The sequence below is a fragment of the Myxine glutinosa genome, chromosome 9 (assembly GCF_964187855.1).
Source record: "Myxine glutinosa chromosome 9, kmMyxGlut1.1, whole genome shotgun sequence".
NCBI classification, from domain to species: Eukaryota; Metazoa; Chordata; class Myxini; order Myxiniformes; family Myxinidae; genus Myxine; species Myxine glutinosa.
In genome coordinates, this window is record NC_136269.1 from 20,888,102 (window position 1) to 20,907,973 (window position 19,872).

General features: G+C 43.1%; 2 protein-coding genes across 2 annotated transcripts in view; one reads left to right on the top strand and one right to left on the bottom strand.

Annotated features, from left to right (window-relative positions):
• The window catches only part of EIF6 (eukaryotic translation initiation factor 6), a 46,918-nt gene extending 40,433 nt beyond the window's left edge, over nucleotides 1-6,485 (top strand). Inside the window, exons 5-6 of the mRNA XM_068102168.2 lie at nucleotides 3,628-3,809; nucleotides 6,142-6,485. Of these exons, the coding sequence (XP_067958269.1) occupies nucleotides 3,628-3,809; nucleotides 6,142-6,151 (192 nt within the window). The 3' untranslated portion in view covers nucleotides 6,152-6,485. The remainder of the gene's footprint in view (nucleotides 1-3,627; nucleotides 3,810-6,141) is intronic.
• On the bottom strand, nucleotides 6,330-18,525 carry LOC137435602 (uncharacterized). Its single transcript, XM_068129514.2, has 11 exons — nucleotides 18,340-18,525; nucleotides 16,110-16,151; nucleotides 15,973-16,017; nucleotides 14,680-14,727; nucleotides 14,389-14,436; nucleotides 13,858-13,905; nucleotides 11,180-11,221; nucleotides 9,955-10,002; nucleotides 9,600-9,647; nucleotides 9,215-9,285; nucleotides 6,330-6,622 (listed from the first exon to the last, which is right to left on the bottom strand). The coding sequence occupies exons 1-10, from the start codon at nucleotides 18,350-18,352 to the stop codon at nucleotides 9,218-9,220; spliced, it is 450 nt and encodes a 149-aa protein (XP_067985615.2). The 5' UTR covers nucleotides 18,353-18,525; the 3' UTR covers nucleotides 6,330-6,622; nucleotides 9,215-9,217.
• Between the last annotated feature and the right edge of the window lie 1,347 nt (nucleotides 18,526-19,872).

The window sequence follows — 19,872 nt, forward strand, 5'->3', positions numbered from 1 at the left end:
TCTTCAATCTAACTCACCATATGATTTCATTTTTATCGATGGTTTTAGAGTCGGTGTCAGCAATAATTGAGAACATTCCACACACGCGGGAAAATGCAGATATATTTTTTAAAATCGCGTCATGGTGTATCATACACCGCCTAACATGACACCGACGGCAACGTGTCGATACATATTAAAAATTCGATATATCATTTCATTTTTCACAGTCGCTAACATAGTTTTCGACTCGGTTGAAAAAAAACGGGAAGGAAATCCAATGAAAGTTGCCGTTTATAGAACGAAATGAATTCTCAAACGCCTGTAACTTCAACTTCAAGGCCATTGAGTCTCTCTCACGCCTTTATCTCCAATCTAACTCACCATATGATTTCATTTTTATCGATGGTTTTGGACTCGGTGTCAGCAATAATTGAGAACATTCCACACACGCGGGAAAATGCAGATATATTTTTAAAAATCGCGTCATGGTGTATCATACACCGCCCAACATGACACCGACGGCAACGTGTCGATATATATTAAAAATTCGCTTTTGCTTTTCCGTTAAGATATATTACTTTTTCGTTTGATGACAGTCGTCACAAAAACGTCAACAATGATGCCGACATATATTTCTTCGTTTTTATTTAATTCAACATTATTAGCCGGAAGTAAAATATGTTTCAGGAAATTACCGAGAGATATTTCTTCGTTTTTTAAAATTAGTTATGTGCGAATACACTTTAAATAGGTTTATTTGAAATCTTTAATTTTCCACAATATAATTTACTTGCCATTTATCATTTGATGATTACGAGACAAATTCCTCTTGAGGATCGTGACAATTCATGCGCTGCGTGGAAACTTCTATTTCCAAAATGAATGAGACGATCGATGAAGAACGCAGACTTGAACAGGATGCAGCAAGAAAACGAATGAGAGGGGCGAACGAGTCCATCGACGAACGTCAATGCAAACTTGCGGGGTCACCCGTGGGAATCCCACGGGTGACCCCGCTAGTTTGTTATATTATATCACCTTTATCTATCAATATTGTTAAAATGAAGATCAAATAGCTGTATGTTGAAATATGTTGAAAAAGTCAAAACTTTACATGGGGTGTACTTACTTTTTCACGTGACTGTATATATATATATATATATATACTAGCTGAGGTACCCGGCTTCGCCCGGGTTGAATAAGAATAAGACAAATATATGATGAAAAGAACATGTATATTTTAGAGCAATATCACAGTACATTGCCTACATAACGTTTTGTCTCGCGCCTGATTTCGCATCGCTCCAGGTTCTTCACCTCGCTTCAACCATTTTCACAACCATCCAGACGTTAATCTGGTGTGTGTGTGTAACGTGGATTTTGAGTGGGAATTTGCGGTTCGTCGATTGGGAGCCGTTGAACGTCCATACCCGAAGGTGTGATTTCCCAGCCGCCTCTTGAGGACATTTTTGCCTATCTTTGGCAGTGTGACTGTCAACCGAGTGGGATTCTGGTCTCGATACAACATCGTTCTGACGATCGCTTCAACATCACCCGTCCCACAATACCCGACCTGTCCCACAGTACCCGAGCCGTCCCACAGTACCAGACCCGTCCCACAGTACCCGACCCGTCCCACAACACCCGACCAGTCCCACAACACCCGACCCGTCCCACAACACCCGACCCGTCCCACAACACCCGACCCATCCCACAACACCCGACCAGTCCCACAACACCCGACCAGTCCCACAACACCCGACCCGTCCCACAACACCCGACCCACCCCACAACACCAGACCCGTCCCACAACACCCGACCCGTCCCACAACACCCGACCCGTCCCACGTACCCGACCCGTCCCACAACACCCGACCAGTCCCACAACACCCGACCCGTCCCACAACACCCGACCCGTCCCACAACACCCGACCCGTCCCACAACACCCGACCCGTCCCACAACACCCGACCCGTCCCACAACACCCGACCCGTCCCACAACACCCGACCCGTCCCACAACACCCGACCCGTCCCACAACACCCGTCCCACAACACCCGACCCACAACACCCGACCCGTCCCACAACACCCGACCCGTCCCACAACACCCGACCCGTCCCACAACACCCGACCCGTCCCACAACGATTGAAATGGCAGACTTTGCAGCACCGAGTCAGCTCTGACTGGAGCTAAAAAGCTTTGGACTCTCACAATCGGCAAAGCCAGAGGAGCCCAGGGCCTGGAAGCAGGATGAGGGGAGGTCGGAGGGTACGTTAGTCATTACCGTGTCTGGGAGAGAAGGACTTGCACGGATATGGGTTTGGGAGATTGTGGCTTGGGTCAGATTCCCAGAAGGAATTCGTAGCAATGCCGTTAACCACGATGCCGTTAACCACGATGCCGTCCATGGGCATTTCCACTGTGAACACCAACGTGCATTTCCTGGGTTTCACCTGCGCTCCTGCAGCGCCGCACTCTTCCGCATTTGGGGAAGGTCGAGATTAAATCGACCGTCGTTGGTTAACCAAAAAAATATTTCCAACAGTTGAAATAATTATTGTTTCCAACAGTTGGAATTTAATGAAATTTGAATTCGAATAAAATCTCAACTAAAAAAACAAACCGTTTATTCGTTCTTGGCGCGAAAAAATGGCGCGCATTTTGTTATTATGTGCGACTTTACGTCACTCCTACGGACGTGAAAACATTTGTTTTCCTTAAAAATATATTTAAAATAAATAAAATAGTACATAAATTAACAATAAAAGAAGCTAAAAAACAATTTAAAATACAATAAAAAGCACATTAAAAATATATAAATATGTACGTACACTGTACAGTATACTGTACGTACGCGCAACCGCTGCTTCGCATTCACAACAGAGGCGACGTACAGTATTCCTTTACTCTGTCTGTGTTAGGCATGGGTCCGAAGAAGGATAATGCTAGTGTTTCCAAGCGTAATGTGGTTACGATGGACGATAAGGTAAATCTGATTAAAAGGTATGGAAAAGGTGGAAAAGTGTCGGTGACGGCGCATAGACCTCATCGCGAATCGGAACCGCAATGCATCATGGGATCGGAAAGGGGCAATAGTGCCGCCACAAACTACACCACGGAATTGCAGCTGGCGCGGTTTTTTAAACCATTGATATTAAAATAAAGTCGCCTATAACCACCGGGATTTTATGCTGATTCCGAATATGTGTCTAAAACTTTTCTCCGATGTGTATTTCTTGAGTTATAAGCGGACATCAAGACAGACAGACAGACACTCCTCCTTTATATATAAGAGATGTATACATAATTATACATATATCCCGGCGGTGAGCAACCCCTAAATATTATACGATTTGCATAAAATTTTACGTGTGTGATTTCTACAGTAAATGAAACCACTTTGAATGGTGAGATCATAATTTTCATGTTTGAAATTTTACCCCTACTTTAGTGCCACCCTAATGCGCATTCACCTCTTCCAGAAGCTTTATCAAACTCAGCGTTAAGTTGTGGGTTTCTGCAAATTTGTCTCTTCAGTGTTCACAGCACATTACCTATCTCATTAAGTTATTGGATGAGGTTGACAGGTGACCTTTGCTGTGAGTCTGCAATCTGTGGAGTAATTGTGATGTGGTGTGGTCCAGTCAGGTACAGTAAACCGGGGCAGCGAGGTCATTGCTGCGGGTCTTGTGGTGAACGATTGGTGTGCTTTTTGCGGCCTGGACACGACCAGCACCGAACTCTCGGTCATCGAAAGCGTCTTCAAGTTGAACGAAGCTCAACCCAGCGCCATTGCTACGACCATGCGGGACTCGCTCATCGAAAGGTTTGTACTTTGTTTCTGCATTCTCACTGATGTTCAGTTGTACAAACGAGGTATCCCGGTGGACGTTCCCAAATCTTACTTTGTGTCATGCGGATGTATGAGCTATCTTCTGAGCTCACCATTTTGAACTGCCAATGAACTGTCAGCATTCTTGCCAATATAACTACTATGGTATAAACGGCAGGTGAGCTTGTAAGGCCATGTGTTTTGGTTTTCCGGTCAATGTGCAGGCATATTTATTTGACGATGTACTTGTATACACGTTTAGTTTTCATCGATCTCTATGTTAACCCTACCAGCCAGTAGAGACCTGCCCTATGGGTGAAGTTGTTGGAAGCATGCAACAGGTTCTTCTGGCATACCTTTATTTGGGTGGTGTATAGGCAAATGACAGCTGCCTCAATCATTCCAGAAATTAAAACAAATAACCCAGGTTATGTCCATGAAGAAAAAAAAACGTGCCGACTGCTTGTAATTCAAAACTCCTCACCTTACTGCACTGGAGTATGGACAGTTCTTGGACTGGGTGGGGACTTGCAATACCCTCTCCCACCTGGAGGTGGCGCTACAGGATACACATTTACAGAGAGCATTTGCCTAACTTGCTGTTAGAAGGATCAAATATCAAAGCGGAGCCGTCGTGGGCCTTGAAGGCAACGGTATGTATATGTATGGGCCTTATAGGTGACAGTATGGATGGGCCTTAGCCTATGAGCCAGTGCAATTGGAATCATCTGAGCTGCACAACCACAATGTAGTATATATGCACATCAGCAGTAGGCATGTTTTTGCTCCATGTAACTTGCACAGCCTGTTATTTCTTATTTTGGGAGTGAATGAGGCAGTGCTGTGTTGCCTATACACCACCTAAAGGGATATATCAGAAGAATATTGTTACGTTTGTGGGCGGGGTAAATGAAGAAATACCTTAAAGTTCTGAATCGTATAAATTCGCATGCTCCGAGTGTCGCAAAGAAGAAGAACCAACCTCGATGTATCAAAGTAGTGTCAAATGTCTGGGTAAGATCGTATATGTGTCTCCATACGAGGGGTGGAGCTATGCTAATTAGGATATGCTTTTTTTTTTTTTTTTTTTTTTTTTTTTTTTTTTGTATACAATATCGAGGCTCGTGAAAGAGCGAACATTAATCACACAGAAAGACAAACCGACACATAAAACATATAACATAGGGAGCGGTAGACAAGATGGGGAGAGAGGGGGAAGGACACAAACACAACATTTGAGAGCAGGGACCGAGAGACATGGAGACATCGAGAGATCTGAGAGAGGGCGAGGGCTTTGGGGGGGGGGGGTATGAGGATAAACCCCAGTGTGTAATTGCCCTGTGATTTTTCCCTTTGTTGTTATTGCATCAAAAAGGGCCGCCATTACAACTACAACGATCGCACTGTAAATGGACTCGTTCGCTCACAGCGCGCGCGGCCAGGTATGACAAACCCGGCACGTTTGCCGATCGTGCCAGTCAAGCCCTGTCTCAAGGCCTTCGACATCATCCGAACATTCCCCCAAGAGATTAGATTCCTCCCTCTGACTAATCGTAACGGGGAGGACACGCCCCAGCCTTTGTGATTGAGTAGCGTTCGGTGATTGGACAGAGTGTGATGTCATCGTGGAACATTTGGGAGATCAGGAAAAAAAAGAATGTGGTCTCGCCATTTTGTCTGTCCTGGTGCTGGATGGAGGTAGTCGCATTTCCTCCTTGTTCCGGCTTGGTTGTGGGCATGTGGTCTTTGGCTCGTGTGCGCTCTTGGGAAAGGGCTGGTGAGGAACAGCGGTTTGGAACAGTCTGAACAAGGCACAGGATCGACGTCGGTGGTGGACTGGGTCAGATTTGTCTCCGCTGGACGTCGAAGAGCGCAATCCGTGCCATTTTGTGCGTTTCCTGCACGGTGGTTTGGAGGCGAGGAGCGACCAGCAAGCCTTAGTCATTTGGGGACGTAAAGCTGAGTGCCAGCAGATTACCACAGCATCATTTATTTTCTTTCACTTCCGTTTTCCCCGTGTTTGTATGCGAGTGAGTGGAGAGGTCTTAATTAGGAATTTTAGTTTTTACCTCACCTTTCATTGTTACTTGCATTTATTTTCATTAAATCGTTATTTGTCGAATTTTACTTTCCTTGTATTGTGGATTTTGCTGTCCTGTCTGTGGGTTCGGATTAACCCCTGCATGTTGCACACTTGGAACAAGATCACCCCCATTGGGTGGGCACTCAGTGTTTACAATAAAGTTGTGGGTGGTTGGTCGATAATTCCTGTTTAGCTTGAAACAAATTTTCCATTTTTGGCTTTTCTCCTCCCCTTCCCTTCCAGCTTGACATGAATGAGGCCGTTTGTGCAAGTGAGACTATGCTTCTGAAGCTGCGTGGAAATCCCTGAGCAACTGTAATCGGATTTTTTTTTTTTTGGTTGTTGATATTTATACTTGTACAATCATTTATTTTCAGTATAACATAGCCATCATCTTTGGAAGAAAAAAAAAAAGTCCATTTCGTTTGGGATGTGGAAGAGCAGATGCCGGATTTGCATCAATTTATTTTGGTTTATCAACATGTATGCATTCTACCTTGTTCAAATTTCAGATCGACATCAGTGCAGAGAAGCAAAGCACATTAACCAGGTTTAAAATTCCATAAAGCTGAAAAATACTCTTGTAAGAGCTGTGAAGATTGTTCTTTTTTTTTTTAAATCAAAACAAAATACATTAAAGCCTCGAAGTGACGTGTTTTAAATTCATTGAAGTTAAGCCATTTGAAAAATCCGTGAAAGTGCTCCAAATTCATGTTTCCTCCACCTGTAAAAAGAAAAAAAAAGAAACTGCTGTATCACAAAAGGCCTGAGAATGAAGATTCAAGTTAATTTATAGCCATTTCAGAAGCAATCTTGTCTACAATGAAATAAAGAAATTTTAAAATAATTTTGGATACAGAATCGAGCTCATGTAAGAGCTAACACATTGAACATGAAAACATGCAGATAAAACATACAATGAAGGGAGCGGGAGGCAAGAGGGGGAGGGAGAGGGAAGCACACAAGCACAACAACAGTAGAGAACAGGGACATCGGTAGATCTGTGGAAGGGGGAGGGGTACACGGTATAAAGCAAATGAACATTTCTAGGAATTTCAGGAAAGAAGTTGGGGATTGAAACATATTTGGGGTGTTTTAACGGGGGTAGAAAAGATCAAGGTTTTGTATGGGGGAAGAAGAGATGGTGGTGAACAGCTGTTTTAAAGACCTTGAGGGAGGAGTGGGATTGAAGAGAGTGAGGGAGTTTGTTCCAGAGGCGGGAGGAATGAAGGAGTGAAGGTGAGCAGAGAGTCTTGATTTTGGCAGTTTCACCAGAAGGTGTCCTGCAGGAATATTTTGGGGACAGAGCACAGACAGAGCTGGGGGAGCAAGGCCAGAGAGGAGTCGGTGGAAGACAAATGCCCTCAGAATCAGCTTCATCGCCGAAGATTCCAATGATTCTGAAAGCTTTGGTTTCAACCTCATGAAACCGAGCTGGGTGTGAGGCAGGAGCACCGGCCCATAGGGGAGAGCAGTATTCCATTGAGCTGCGGATGAAAGCTTTGTTTGTAGTGAAGAGCTCAGAAGTGCCCAGAAAGGACTTTGCACGATGTTGGATTCCCAGTCGGCGACTGGCTTTGGAGGCCAGCTTGGAAATGTGATTTTCCCCAGGAAAGATCATGCCAGATAGTGAGACCCAAAAGCTTGAGTGACAGAACTTCTTCAAGAGGATTGTTCAGAAAGTAGATGGGAGGGTTGTCCAGATGGTCTTTTTGGAGACAAAGTGAGTGAGATTTGTCAGGATTGAAAGATGTGTTCAACTTGTTTGACCAGTCTGATTTTGTCCAGGTCTGCAGAGAGTGAGTAGGCTGCAGACTGCCGATCTGAGGGTTGGGATATGGAGCGGCAGAGAGTGGAGTCATCAGCAAAGGGATAGAGAGGATTTTCCAGAGTCAGAGAGATCATTAATGAGGACCAGAAAAAGCACAGGGCCCAGAACACTGCCTTGAGGAAATCCAGGGCCACACGTTGACTGCGACCAGAAAGGAAGTCTGCAAGCCATGCGTGGAGGTTTCCATGGATACCATACGAGGAGAGTTTAGTGAGCAGGGCGGGGTGCCAGACCGTATCGAAGGCACGTGATATGTCAAGGGAGACAGCTCTGATTTCCTATTTGGCATTGAGGCCCTCCATCCAGTTGAGACAGCAGAAGCAACATGTCCAGAGTAGAATGACCTGGTCTGAATCCAAATTGATGATCTGAGATCAAGCCATTGGAGAAGAGGAAGGATTTGATGTCAGAAGCAATGATCGATTCCATGACCTCACTGATTCGTCTATTGTTGCAAGGACCTGTTTTTGCACCTTTCTTGTGTGAAGCGGTAATGTTGGCTGATTTCCAAGCAGATGGCACATGACCTTGAGCAAAAGAGGGTGAAGAGAATTGAGAGAGGGTGTGAAAGAGCAGCAGAGCAGGATTTTAGGATTGGTTATTCTTTCTTTATTATATCCACCACCAAAGGTGGATCGAGGTTATCTTTTCACCCCTGTCTGTTTGTGAACAAGATATTTCAAAAAGTGGTGGACGGATTCGGGCGAAATTTGGCAGGGAGGTCGTGTATGTGACATGGACGAAATGATTCGATTTTTGTGAAGATCTGGATTCGGATCCGGCTAGTAGAATTTTCTAAGTGATTCTTCACCATTGAGTGATAGGGCTAAAACTGATACATAGCAGCATATCTCAAAAAGTTTGACGGATGTGGACGAAACTTGGACAGGCTGCGTATGTGATGAGGACTAATCGATTAGATTTTAGTGAAGATCTGAATATGGATTCGGATACGATAGTTATTTAATGATTAGGTGATTCTTCAACATTGAGAGGTCGGGCGAAAAGCAATATACAACACGATATTTTAAAAAGTTATGGACGAGTTATGACTGAAGTTGGTGGACGAGTTGGTTCAGTGACGAGAAGTAGATTACTGATTAGATTTTGGTTCAGGTCTAAATCCAGATCCAGCCTATCGGTGGATACAAAACAAACTTCAGCCTTGGAGGCATGCGCTCTGAGTGCCGTTCTAGTTTATTTTTTTTATTTTGTTTTCCTTTATCCTTATCTTTTTCTAATCTTCCCTTAGCTCCTTGCCTGGAGTGGCTTTATGCCTTGTTTGGGGCAATTTCCATGAAATAAAAATCAGTGTCCCTCACAAAATATACGTGATAAATGACTGGCACAATTTCAAATTCTGCCCTGCCCCATTCAGCCAATGATGCTACTCAAGCATGTGCTGCATACAAAAGTGGAAGGTTCATATCAGAAATCTGTTCAAAAGTTTGCGTATTCCAGGGAGACTATTGCTGGGGCACTCACCACTCATTTGTGTGCAGCCCCCTCCTGTGTGCTGCAGCAATCTTGCTCTTGGCAGCAACAGCAGCAGGTTTCTTTAAAGCAACAGAGCGAGACGTCACAAGTTTCATTACCAAGATTGTCGTTGCTAAAAAATAAGACCAACCAGCTTTCAGCTATTAATTAAAGTATCGATTTAAATCATTTGCAAACTTACTAACCTCGACAAAACCCTTACTGTTGGTCATAGACCCAAACAAAAGCCTAACTAATAACCCGACCCCTTGCATTAACAATTACTTGTATCAGGTCGTTTGGAGGGGAGAGAGTTTGTTGTGGGGGGGTGGGGGGGTAATAAAATGCCAAAAACCATTTTTGGTTTTTGGCACACACCAAAAACCAAACGCACCTGTTCCTTTCCCTCCCTCAACAGGGGCGCATTTGCTGGTGCAGCACTCTGGAAAAGTTCAAAAATAAAATTAAGGTGTGAAAGGTTAAACACTTTGCGTCAATGGCAAAAACTCGAATTCAGGTTTATCCAGAGGATGCGTACTTGAGGTTGAAAGTGCAACCAAAAAAAACTGCATCACTATATAATCTAATGCCGATTTATATGAACAAATAAAATCACAACAAACTGCCAGAAGTACAATTACGAAAATTACAATTACCCACAAATTGAGCACCAGAAACACGTTCATTACATCCGCATTAAACAGTACACGAGTGACGAGTGGTAAATAAAATGGCAAAACCAAACTTACTTGTTCCTTTCCCTTTCTCAATGGGCACACATTTGCAGGTGCAGCCCTCTGGAAAAGTTGATAAAAAAAAAAAATTGGATTAACGTGGGAAAAGTTCAAGATTTTGCCTCAATGTGCACAGAAGGAAACGACTCCACTTTGGTTTGTCCATTGATGATTCAGAGGGTTAACAGGGCCAAGTGTTATAAATGTACATTGTACTAAACAGATTGCTCTGCTAAATATTTAAAATGCTTGCAGGAAATACAAAAAAAAAAAAGAAGATGTTAACGAATTACTACAGTGGTGCGATAGCCCAAAACTGTGGTCTGACCAGATAAGAGAAATACAAGTACTTGAGGACAAGAATCAGACTTCAAAACCCAATTAATACCCTCACTCCCTCTGGCTGACAGGATAACCAAGGTACAGAAATGCGCCTCTGATCTGTCGAGCCTGGGTTTGAATCTCAACCCAGCTATAAAATGTCATCCCTGTGTTTCACAGACAGGGCAATTAATGGTGCCGTCCCTTGGATGGATATTAAACTGGGTGTCCATCTATCAGCATTAGTTGGTGGGCGTTGGATCCAACAGTATCCTTCACGAAGAGTAGGCGGGCCCTACACAGGCTAGGCGAGCTATCCCTAGCACCATGAACAAATTCTAAATGCCTGCCTCGACTTCCTGAGTTGGAGTGAAACTCGTCCAAGATTGTAACTCTTGCCAATGGAACCGCCTCGGCAGCCCTATGCACCGGGGCACCTGATGGTACGACAAGGATCATCCAGCTATCCACCCCTCCTCACATTAATTATTTTTACGAGTTGGGTGCCTTAAACGCATCAATTCCATATTAAAAACACGACACGAATGTGATGGGTGGTAAATAAAATGGCAAAATCAAACGCATAGTTGCCAACATCAAGAAGAAAAAGTGGCACGATGGAAAAAAAAATCTGGTGCATTAGAGGGGTCTGGGTGTCCTTCCTCCCTTTAATGACAGGGAAATTGTAATTTTAACCTTCAATCTGTACATTCTAAGACACTTACACAAAATAATCATGTTTTCTTGATGAATTTACACCCGAAGGCCGACAGAATCCTTGTCACCTGAATATCGATCAAAAACTTTGATGTATTTTGTGAAATCCGTGTATTGGGCAATACAATCTGTTGGGCTGTTAAAGTATACAAAAAATGGTGGACTACCACCAAAAGCAGTAGAGGCAACTATGCAAACATACCTGCTCCTTTCCCTCCCTCAACAGGGACGCATTTGCAGCCCTCTGGAAAAGTTGAGAAAAAGGAAAATTGATTAACATGTGGAAAGGTAGACTTTGCTACAATGTGCACGGAAGGTAACTACTTTACCTTGATTTGTCTACTGGAGGTTAAAATTCAACCAAAACTACAACTAAAATCTAATTCTGGTTTATATGGACAAAAAGAAGAAGAAAATTACAAGCACATCAGAGATATGGAAGGCAGTTTGAGTCTGGTTTTTACTCTTACCAGGACGAGCCATGATGTGCACAGTATCTTTCAACACCAAATGTACCATTGTATACAGAAAACTCCAAATAATGCAAATGCATGATATTCACAATGGTATGATAACCCCAAATGGAATGTCGTGGCCAAAATAAAGAAGGTTTCAACCAAAAAGTACATTTTATTCTGCAAGTTACAAGTAAAGAATTCAAGATGTACTTTGTTGAGGTCTATATAAAGCAAAAATCAGGGCCAAGCAATAATTGGTTCACTGTCTGGCTGTCTACAATCAAGTAAACTACTTAATATCAAATGAATTTTCTATTTTAAACACCATAGAATGAGAAAATCTGCGGTTTTGCTGTCAATTCACAAATTGGACGGAATCTTGTCCTGAGTGAGCATGTGCGCAGAGTGAGACAAGTTTGTTACTCAGTCTACCTGTCTGGCAGTCAAAAATTGAAAATCGTTCCAAACAAGAAACGTAGTTTTATGGATAAAGGACTCAAACAGCAGACATGAATGAATAACTAATTTTACATGTTAAACAACGTGGTGTAAAAGACGGGTGCATCAACGGCAGTTCGAATTTTTTTATTTTTTTTTATTTAAAATTGTATTTTTATTTCAATTGAATTATATACTTGAACACTGTAAACCACAACTCCATTTGTTGGCACTTCCTAAAACCTCCAGTTTTGCAATACTCTGACAAAATATTACACCATCTTGACCGATCAAATCTGCCGCTCACACTCTCAACGTTGGGAAATAGAGATTCAGACAAAATATAGATCGTGCTCGGAAGCAAAGCCGCTGTCCATGTCTTTTCTTAAGACCGCATTGGGGCTAAGGTGTTCAATGAACTCTCCTATTTTATCTTCGATACAAGGTCTCTGCTCATGGAGTCAAATGACAATTGGTGGTGGGTTTACAAACCACCAGAGGCTATGGTGGGGATGAACATGCACAAGGAGGAAGAACAAAAATGTGTAACAGTCTGCAGTGCAGCAGAATGGTAAAGAATCAGTGTAGAATAGTTCAATGATGTGCATGGGTGAGGACACGAGGTAGTGATGGACAGCGCATTTTAAAGATTGAAGTGAGGAAGATAAGACACCGAGACCATTCCACAATTGAGAATAATGGGATGAAAGAATGCAGGTAGGCAAGCAGATAGACCTTCGGAAAGTGAGAAGATTCCGGTTTATGGAGGAAAATATGCGACCTTGTTAGGAGGCCCAAGGCCTGATGGAAGCTTGTATAAAAGAGGCCACAAGCTTGCTGCTGGCAGGAGAGAGAGTCCTTCGGAAACCACCTCAAGAGGAGCAATGTAGGAAACTGGAGCACTATCTCATAGTGAAGAGCTATACTCCATATTAAAGGCTTGTACTCTGTGAAGAACTTTGTGGATCAGAAATGCTTTAACTCAGAGAACACCCAGATGGCAACTTGTCTTTGTTGCTGTGTGATATGAGCCTCGATAGGTTATAGCAGATAGTGAGACCAAACAGTTCCAGGCATTACAGCTCCTTTATTGGCCATCTGGAGAAGTGGATTGGAGAGTTTAATTTCTAATTCTTGTGGAAAAACCTTGAGCCTGTGGCTTGCCGGCGTTGAACGTCATATTCCGATTTGTTCACCAGTCTTATCCTGTACGGGTCTGAGGAAAAGGATTCAGCAGTGTCCAACCCTTATCAAGCGTGATGTAATGTTTTGCACAGGCTGGAATAATCAGCAAAATAGCAAAGTTGGTTTTCAAAAGGATCACGCAGATCATGGATTTATGATCTAGAGTCTAGACGTTTCCGCTCAAAGAGCAAATCGGACAACCTCTCGAGCAGGGGATCCTCTGGATACCAATTGAAGACAACATGGAAATCAAAGATGTATACCATGGAGATGGTTCCAACCTCTTGTGGTGCAATAAATCTATCCACTACTGTATCAGGAGTACCATATGCATTTGCATCGATAGTACTTTTTTTTAATGTATACAGAATCGAGGCTCGTGAAAGAGCTAACATTTATTTCACAAACAAATCAAACAGACAAACAAAATATATAAAAAGAGGGAGCGGTAGACAAGATGGGGAGAGAAGGGCAAGCACACAAACACAACATTTGAGAGCAGGGACCGGGAGATGTGTGGGAGGGAGAGGGCTTGGGGGGAGGAGGCGTGGGAAGAGGTATAAAACACAAGGACTTCCAGGACAGACGTTGGTATTTCAAAAAAGTGGATTTGGGGTGAAATTTCACAAAGTGAAAACGGTTTATCGTGCCTTCATCCAGCATGCCAAGTCAAAGCCTTATTTCATATCTTCCCCGCCCCCCTCCCCGTGCATTAATTATTTATATAAGGTTGGTGCAATATTTGCTTTATCTATAGCAAGTGAGATGGGTGGTAAATAAAACACAAAACCAGACATACCTGTTCCTTTCCCTTTCTCAATGGGGACACATTTGCACATGCAACACTCTGGAAAAGTAGAAAATAAAATTGATCAACGTGGGAAAAGATAGTGTGCCCCAGTGTGCACACCAGGAAACCATTTCATGCTGGGTTGGCCATTTCTGTTGATCATTCAGTGGGTGCCTCCTGGAGATTAAATATTTAACTATATTATATAAACTAACTAGAACCCCACTGGATAAAGTAATACATTTTCAAAAGTACAATGCAAGGCAGTTTGAATGTATTGGTTTCACCAGGACAAAGTGTTAGCACATCAAGACACAAACTTATGACTTTTACTTCCTCTCGACAGTCCAGTTCGCTCGTGTTTTTGGGGCATCGGCACGCACCACCACCCACAGAATTGTGAAAGAGCTCTCAGTCTGTCAGTCATTCTTGTGTCCAGCCCAAGTGAGCTTTCCTGTGTCGTGTAAACCTGAACAAACGCCTAAATAATATCCCCGACTGCCGCCATGCCCCCCCAAAAAATGCCAAAACCAAACGTACCTGTTCCTTTTCCTTTCCCGACAGAGACACATTTGCAGGTGCAACACCCTGGAAAGTTGAGAAAAAAAAATTGATTAATGTGTGAAAAGTCAAAGATTTTGCTTCAATGTTTACAGAAGGAAAGTTTCACTCTGGTTTATCCAATAAGAGGGTACCTACTGGAGGTGAAATTGTAAAACGGTAAACAACCACAATCCCTTCCTGGTTTGTTTGGATAAATAAAATATAAATTGTTGAAAGCACAATGCAAGGCAGTTATCGTGGTAAATAAAATGCCAAAACCAAACGTACCTTTTCCTTCACCTTTCCCGATGGGGATGCATTTGCAGGTGTAATCTCCTGGAAAAGTTAAAGAAAATTGATGAATGTGTGAAAAGTCGGACTTTGCTTAAATGTGTACAAAAGGGAACAACTTCACTGTGGCTGATCCAATAGAGGGCATCTACTGGAGGTTGAAATTTTAAAACACGACACGAATAACTACATTCCCTTGGAGTATTTGAATAAATGTAAGAAGAAAAAAAAAGAGAACGTTGGAAACACAATACAGGGCAGCTATTGTCTGAGCAGGACCAATACGTGACTTCCGAAATGATGTAATCCGCTCGAGAATGCTGGTTGGAATGTGCAGATACCTTGGGTAACTTGTGTGATGGAGCGAAAGAAAGGATATAAGGTGTCCAGGACAAGGATCGTTACCTGAAATGGCTCATAAAGATGGTCGAAAATATTTGGAAAAATACCTGAGAGAAAGGGCGTCTGCACAACAAAAGATTCGGAGAACTTTCTCAGCTCGCAAAACGACAGCTGTTCGTACCGAAAACTCCCGACCGAGTGGACGGGCGTGTGCAACACAAACCCCCGACGGATCGCTACCAGCGAATGGGCTGTGTATCTGGATTAGGTGGTTCTGAACACTGATGGGAAGGACATACCTATTACCTGAGGCTTGTGAATGTACAGGGTATGGGTTAAAATGCTATTTACTATTAATCATGTTTGGAGGGAGCTACAAAGTTGTATTTTGTATGTTTGGTTCCAAGGCCGCAAGACATTATACTAGATTTGTGCAGTTATAGCTATTATGAGAAAAGTGTATGTGTGTTCACGCGTGCACGCACTGCCCCTGTTCACTTGCATCAACAGGAAATGGTACGAATCCAGCAATTCTTCCACAGATATTTCTCCTATTTCAGATTTACGTTTTTAAAAGGGAAGAGTTATGGTTTAACATGTTATAAATGCTGAAAATTATGTTTAAAACAAACTTGCACTATCAAGGGCAGGTTAAAAGATGCTCGGCGAGCCGAACTGAATCAGTGCAAACACACACACACAGGGGAGTGGATCACACACACACACACACACACACACACACACACACGGGAGTCGGTCACACACACATGGATGATAATTTATAGCGGGTCGGGATTTGAACTCCGACGAGACAGCTTAGAGGCGAGTGTGCGTACCTCTAGGCCATCATGTCATCCATCTTACAGAATGATTTATACAAGTTTGGTGCCAGAACACATTCATTCCACGAGTGATGGGTGGTAAATAAAACATCAAAAGCAAACGTACCTGTTCCTTCCCCTTTCTCGAGAGGGACGCATTTGCAGATGCAACCTGAAAACAAGGTAATCCATTATCGGTTTAGCCTTCGATCGAAGGTTGCATAAACAAACAGTTAAAGGGTAAATAATTGCACAAGTACATACATTTCTTCGATCCTTCACAGCTGGGTCCAGATTTGTCGATACCTGGAAGAGAAATACGTTTAACAACATTAATTACCACTCGAAAGGCAACAAGGTAACCACAAACAAGACGGAACAGCAGTGTTTGGCGCTCAATGCACGGAACTGGAGGATTGCGGTGGAGAAGAAACTTGGAAAGCTTTGGATGATGATGCGAATGTGGAATTGAAGGATTCCATGAAATGATTTCATATGGAACGTCATCTACGTGACTACACCTCAATCATGGACCCGAGGTTGAGGATGAGAGAATAGCTTTGAAATGTGGGCATCAAGGAGAGTCCCAAGGACAAGCTTTTCTTTAGAGAGAACCAATGCAAGGCTTTGTGGTGGTTCATATGCAACTGGTGGTTGCTGGCTGCCTCATTTTAGCTCACCTGGAACGAAGTTCAGGTGAACTTATGCGATGGCCTACTGGGGGTCAAAGTGGATCCAGGTTTGAGGAATTTGTGGGTCAAAGTGCATCCCCCAAAATAAACCACCAGAACCTTCACCACCCGTGATGTACCAACGATTGTTCACAGCATTAAAAAAAAAATCCACCCCCTTGGTGGTCTATGGGGAGGGGGGGGGGCGTTGCCCCCCAAAATAGGTATTTTCTTTCTTCTCAGAAACTACATTTACAATATTGATGAAACTTCACCACAACCTTAATCATCCATGATGTACCAATGTTTGTTCAAGGCATTAGAAAAATTGGGGTCTTAGGAGGTATATGGAGTTGAGGGAGGGGGGGGGGGAGGTTGCCCCCCCCCCAAATAGTTTTTTCTTTGTTTAAAGTCTTACGATTAAGGCTTGTGTTGGCTCAGCGGTTAGGGTGCCGGCTTGGGATCCGAGGATCCTGGGTTCGAATCCGTCGATTGCTGAATTAACACCACGGGGGTTTACTCAGCCTGTTATCCTTCCGAGGTCGGCAAATCGAGTACCATTTCACTGGTAATTCTCCGTGTGTTGCAAGAGGCGACTAACAGGGTTGGTGGCAGGAAGGGCATCCGGCCATAAAACATGGCCTCAAAAAGGGGACCACGGTGCCCAAAAAAAGGCCAACCCCTGCTCTGTGGGGAAAAATGGCCTCTAAAGGTGTTTTTTTTCTCTAAAGGTGGTTTAAAGTCTTATGATTATGTTAGTATGATTCTCCAGGCTGCCCTCTCTTCTAGCAAGCTTTGAAATTGCTTTAAAATAACCTTAGTCGGTGCAATATACTGTTTAACCGGATGTATTGCCCCTATGTGTTTCTGGAGGCGTGGCTGTGCCACTTATGCAATGCCCCCCAGCTGATACTCATGTTGCCGACCTCAGAAGGATGCCAGGCTCATGCAAGCCACCTGAATTCAGGACCCTAAGATCTCAAGCCGTAAATTTTCAAACCGTAACCGTGAAGCCACCACCAGGGCAGTATGGCTTTGTGAGAGACCAAGACGTCTGCTAGACGCCATGAAGAAAAAGATCTCGGACTACGGTCAGGGTTTCAATCCTCTGCTCAGGGAGTGAAGCCCTGAACGATCTCGCTCTTTCGGGCCCAGGAATTTGCCAAGAAGGGCACGACATGCCAACGTGGGCAGCTTTTCCGCATCAGAAAGCAAGATGATTGGCTCACAGACGGGTTCAACTTTGACCCAAAGGAACAAATGCCATCTACAACTTTTCTAAATCTCGATTTGCCATCTTAGTAATTACTAATTATGTGAATCAGGCAAGTATGCCTATTATGGGGCACATGCCCACTGTTAGAGGGTTATTGGAATATTGTATGGAACAATATCTTGGAAACTTGTCACATACAAATTTGATCATTCAAAAAGAAAGGTGTTTCTTCCTTCCGATATCAAAATAATAACATTTTATGATGCAATACGGTACATTTTGACCTGATAACCCGGACTCTGGTCGAGTCTTCAAGCTTGGCTGTGGGAACATTCGAAGGGAAAAACAAATGGAAAGAACATTTTCCTGCATTGATAATGTCAAAGAAAGATGGATGGTGGATATCCGTGAGGAAACAATGAAGGGAAAGCTGCAAATATGAAGGTTGTACTTGTGGATCGGACGGAACCTCGTGACTATAGTATAGTACATAATACAATTCAACATAGTACGGTATATCGTATAGTACATTCCACATTCCCTCTCACCGTAAATCCCCAAAATAACACGATCTGCGTATTAAAAACAAAACAGAACTACGACTTACTTGCGTCAGCCATTTCTCGATGTGCTTCCAGATGCTGCAGGCCTCAATCACTCCCGATCCCGAGGTTTGGAGTCAGTCAGCCCGTGGACGAATTTATAGGCGCGAAAGCCCGCTTTGCACACGGCTTTGCGCACGGCCCCGCGCGCGCGCGTGACGTGCCCTGCCCCGCCCCGCGCGCGACGTCACGGCATTCTGGCCACGCCCTCGTTACTGCCCACCGGAGGGTGGGGGTGCCACGTGAACGTAAACAGTTCGTGCCTGTACGAAAACGTATGTTAGAACAAATAGTTATTGAGATAAAACTCACTCGCGGAGAATAACACATTAAACATATTATTTGTAGAAGACTTTCTCTCATTGGCTGATTTGTACCAACGTGACAATTTCGTACACCGTAAATCGGATTTCCAAGTACATTTAACCTTTAATGCCATTCTCGACTAATGTAAGCGGTGAATAAGGCGCGTATCATGCACAGGGCACGTCACGTGTACTGTATATGTATATTCATTCATATCTGAAGTGTATACAAGTTGAATGGTAATAAATTTGGTTTGGAAAAATCCTGGAATAAAATCACAACGTCCTCGCTATTTGAAATAAATAACGTTCCCTTGATCCTTGAGCGTCAGCATTTCAGAGAGGGTCACACCTCCACCACCGAAGGTGGACAGAGATGAAGCTTTAACCCCTGGGTCTGTTTGTAACTTGCGAAAATCGAAGATTTGTCAAGTACAGTATATTGGTTGGTTTTGTGCCTTATTCTGTCTGTCTGTCTGTTTGTCTGTCTATTTGTCTATTTGTCTGTAAGTCAACCGTCTACATGTCACAATTTTAAACCGCTCTTTACGAAACTCCACCAAATTATAGAGCTTACCATAAGGAAGAAGCCCATTGATTTGAGGTCAAAAGGTCAAAAGGTCAACATATACCAAAGGTCAACAACTTTGTGAAATTTCTAAAATCCTAAATTTTCATCCGATTGATTTTACATTTGAACAGGATTTGCATATCCGGTCAATGAATTCAACCAACAAGATTTGTTTAGGTCAACATGTGCCAAAAGGTCAACATAGGCCAAAGGTCAACAACTTAGGTGAAATTTATAAAATCCTCAATTTTCATCCGATTGATTTGAAATTTGAAGAGGATTTGCATATCTGGTCACTTCATTCAACCACCAATTATTTTTTGAGGTCTAAAGGTGAAAAGGTCAACATAGGCCAAATTTCTAAAATCGTCAATTTTCATCTGATTGACTTGAAATTTGAAAAGGATTTGCATATCAGATCACTGAATTCAACCAACAATATTTGTTAAGGTCAACATGTGCCAAAAGGTCAACCCAAAGGTGAACAACAGGTGAAATTTCTAAAATCCTCAATTTTCATCTGATTGACTTGAAATTTGAACAGGATTTGTATGTCTGGTCACTTCATTCAACCACCAATTATTTTTTGAGGTCTAAAGGTGAAAAGGTCAACATAGGCCAAATTTCTAAAATCGTCAATTTTCATCCGATTGATTTTAAAT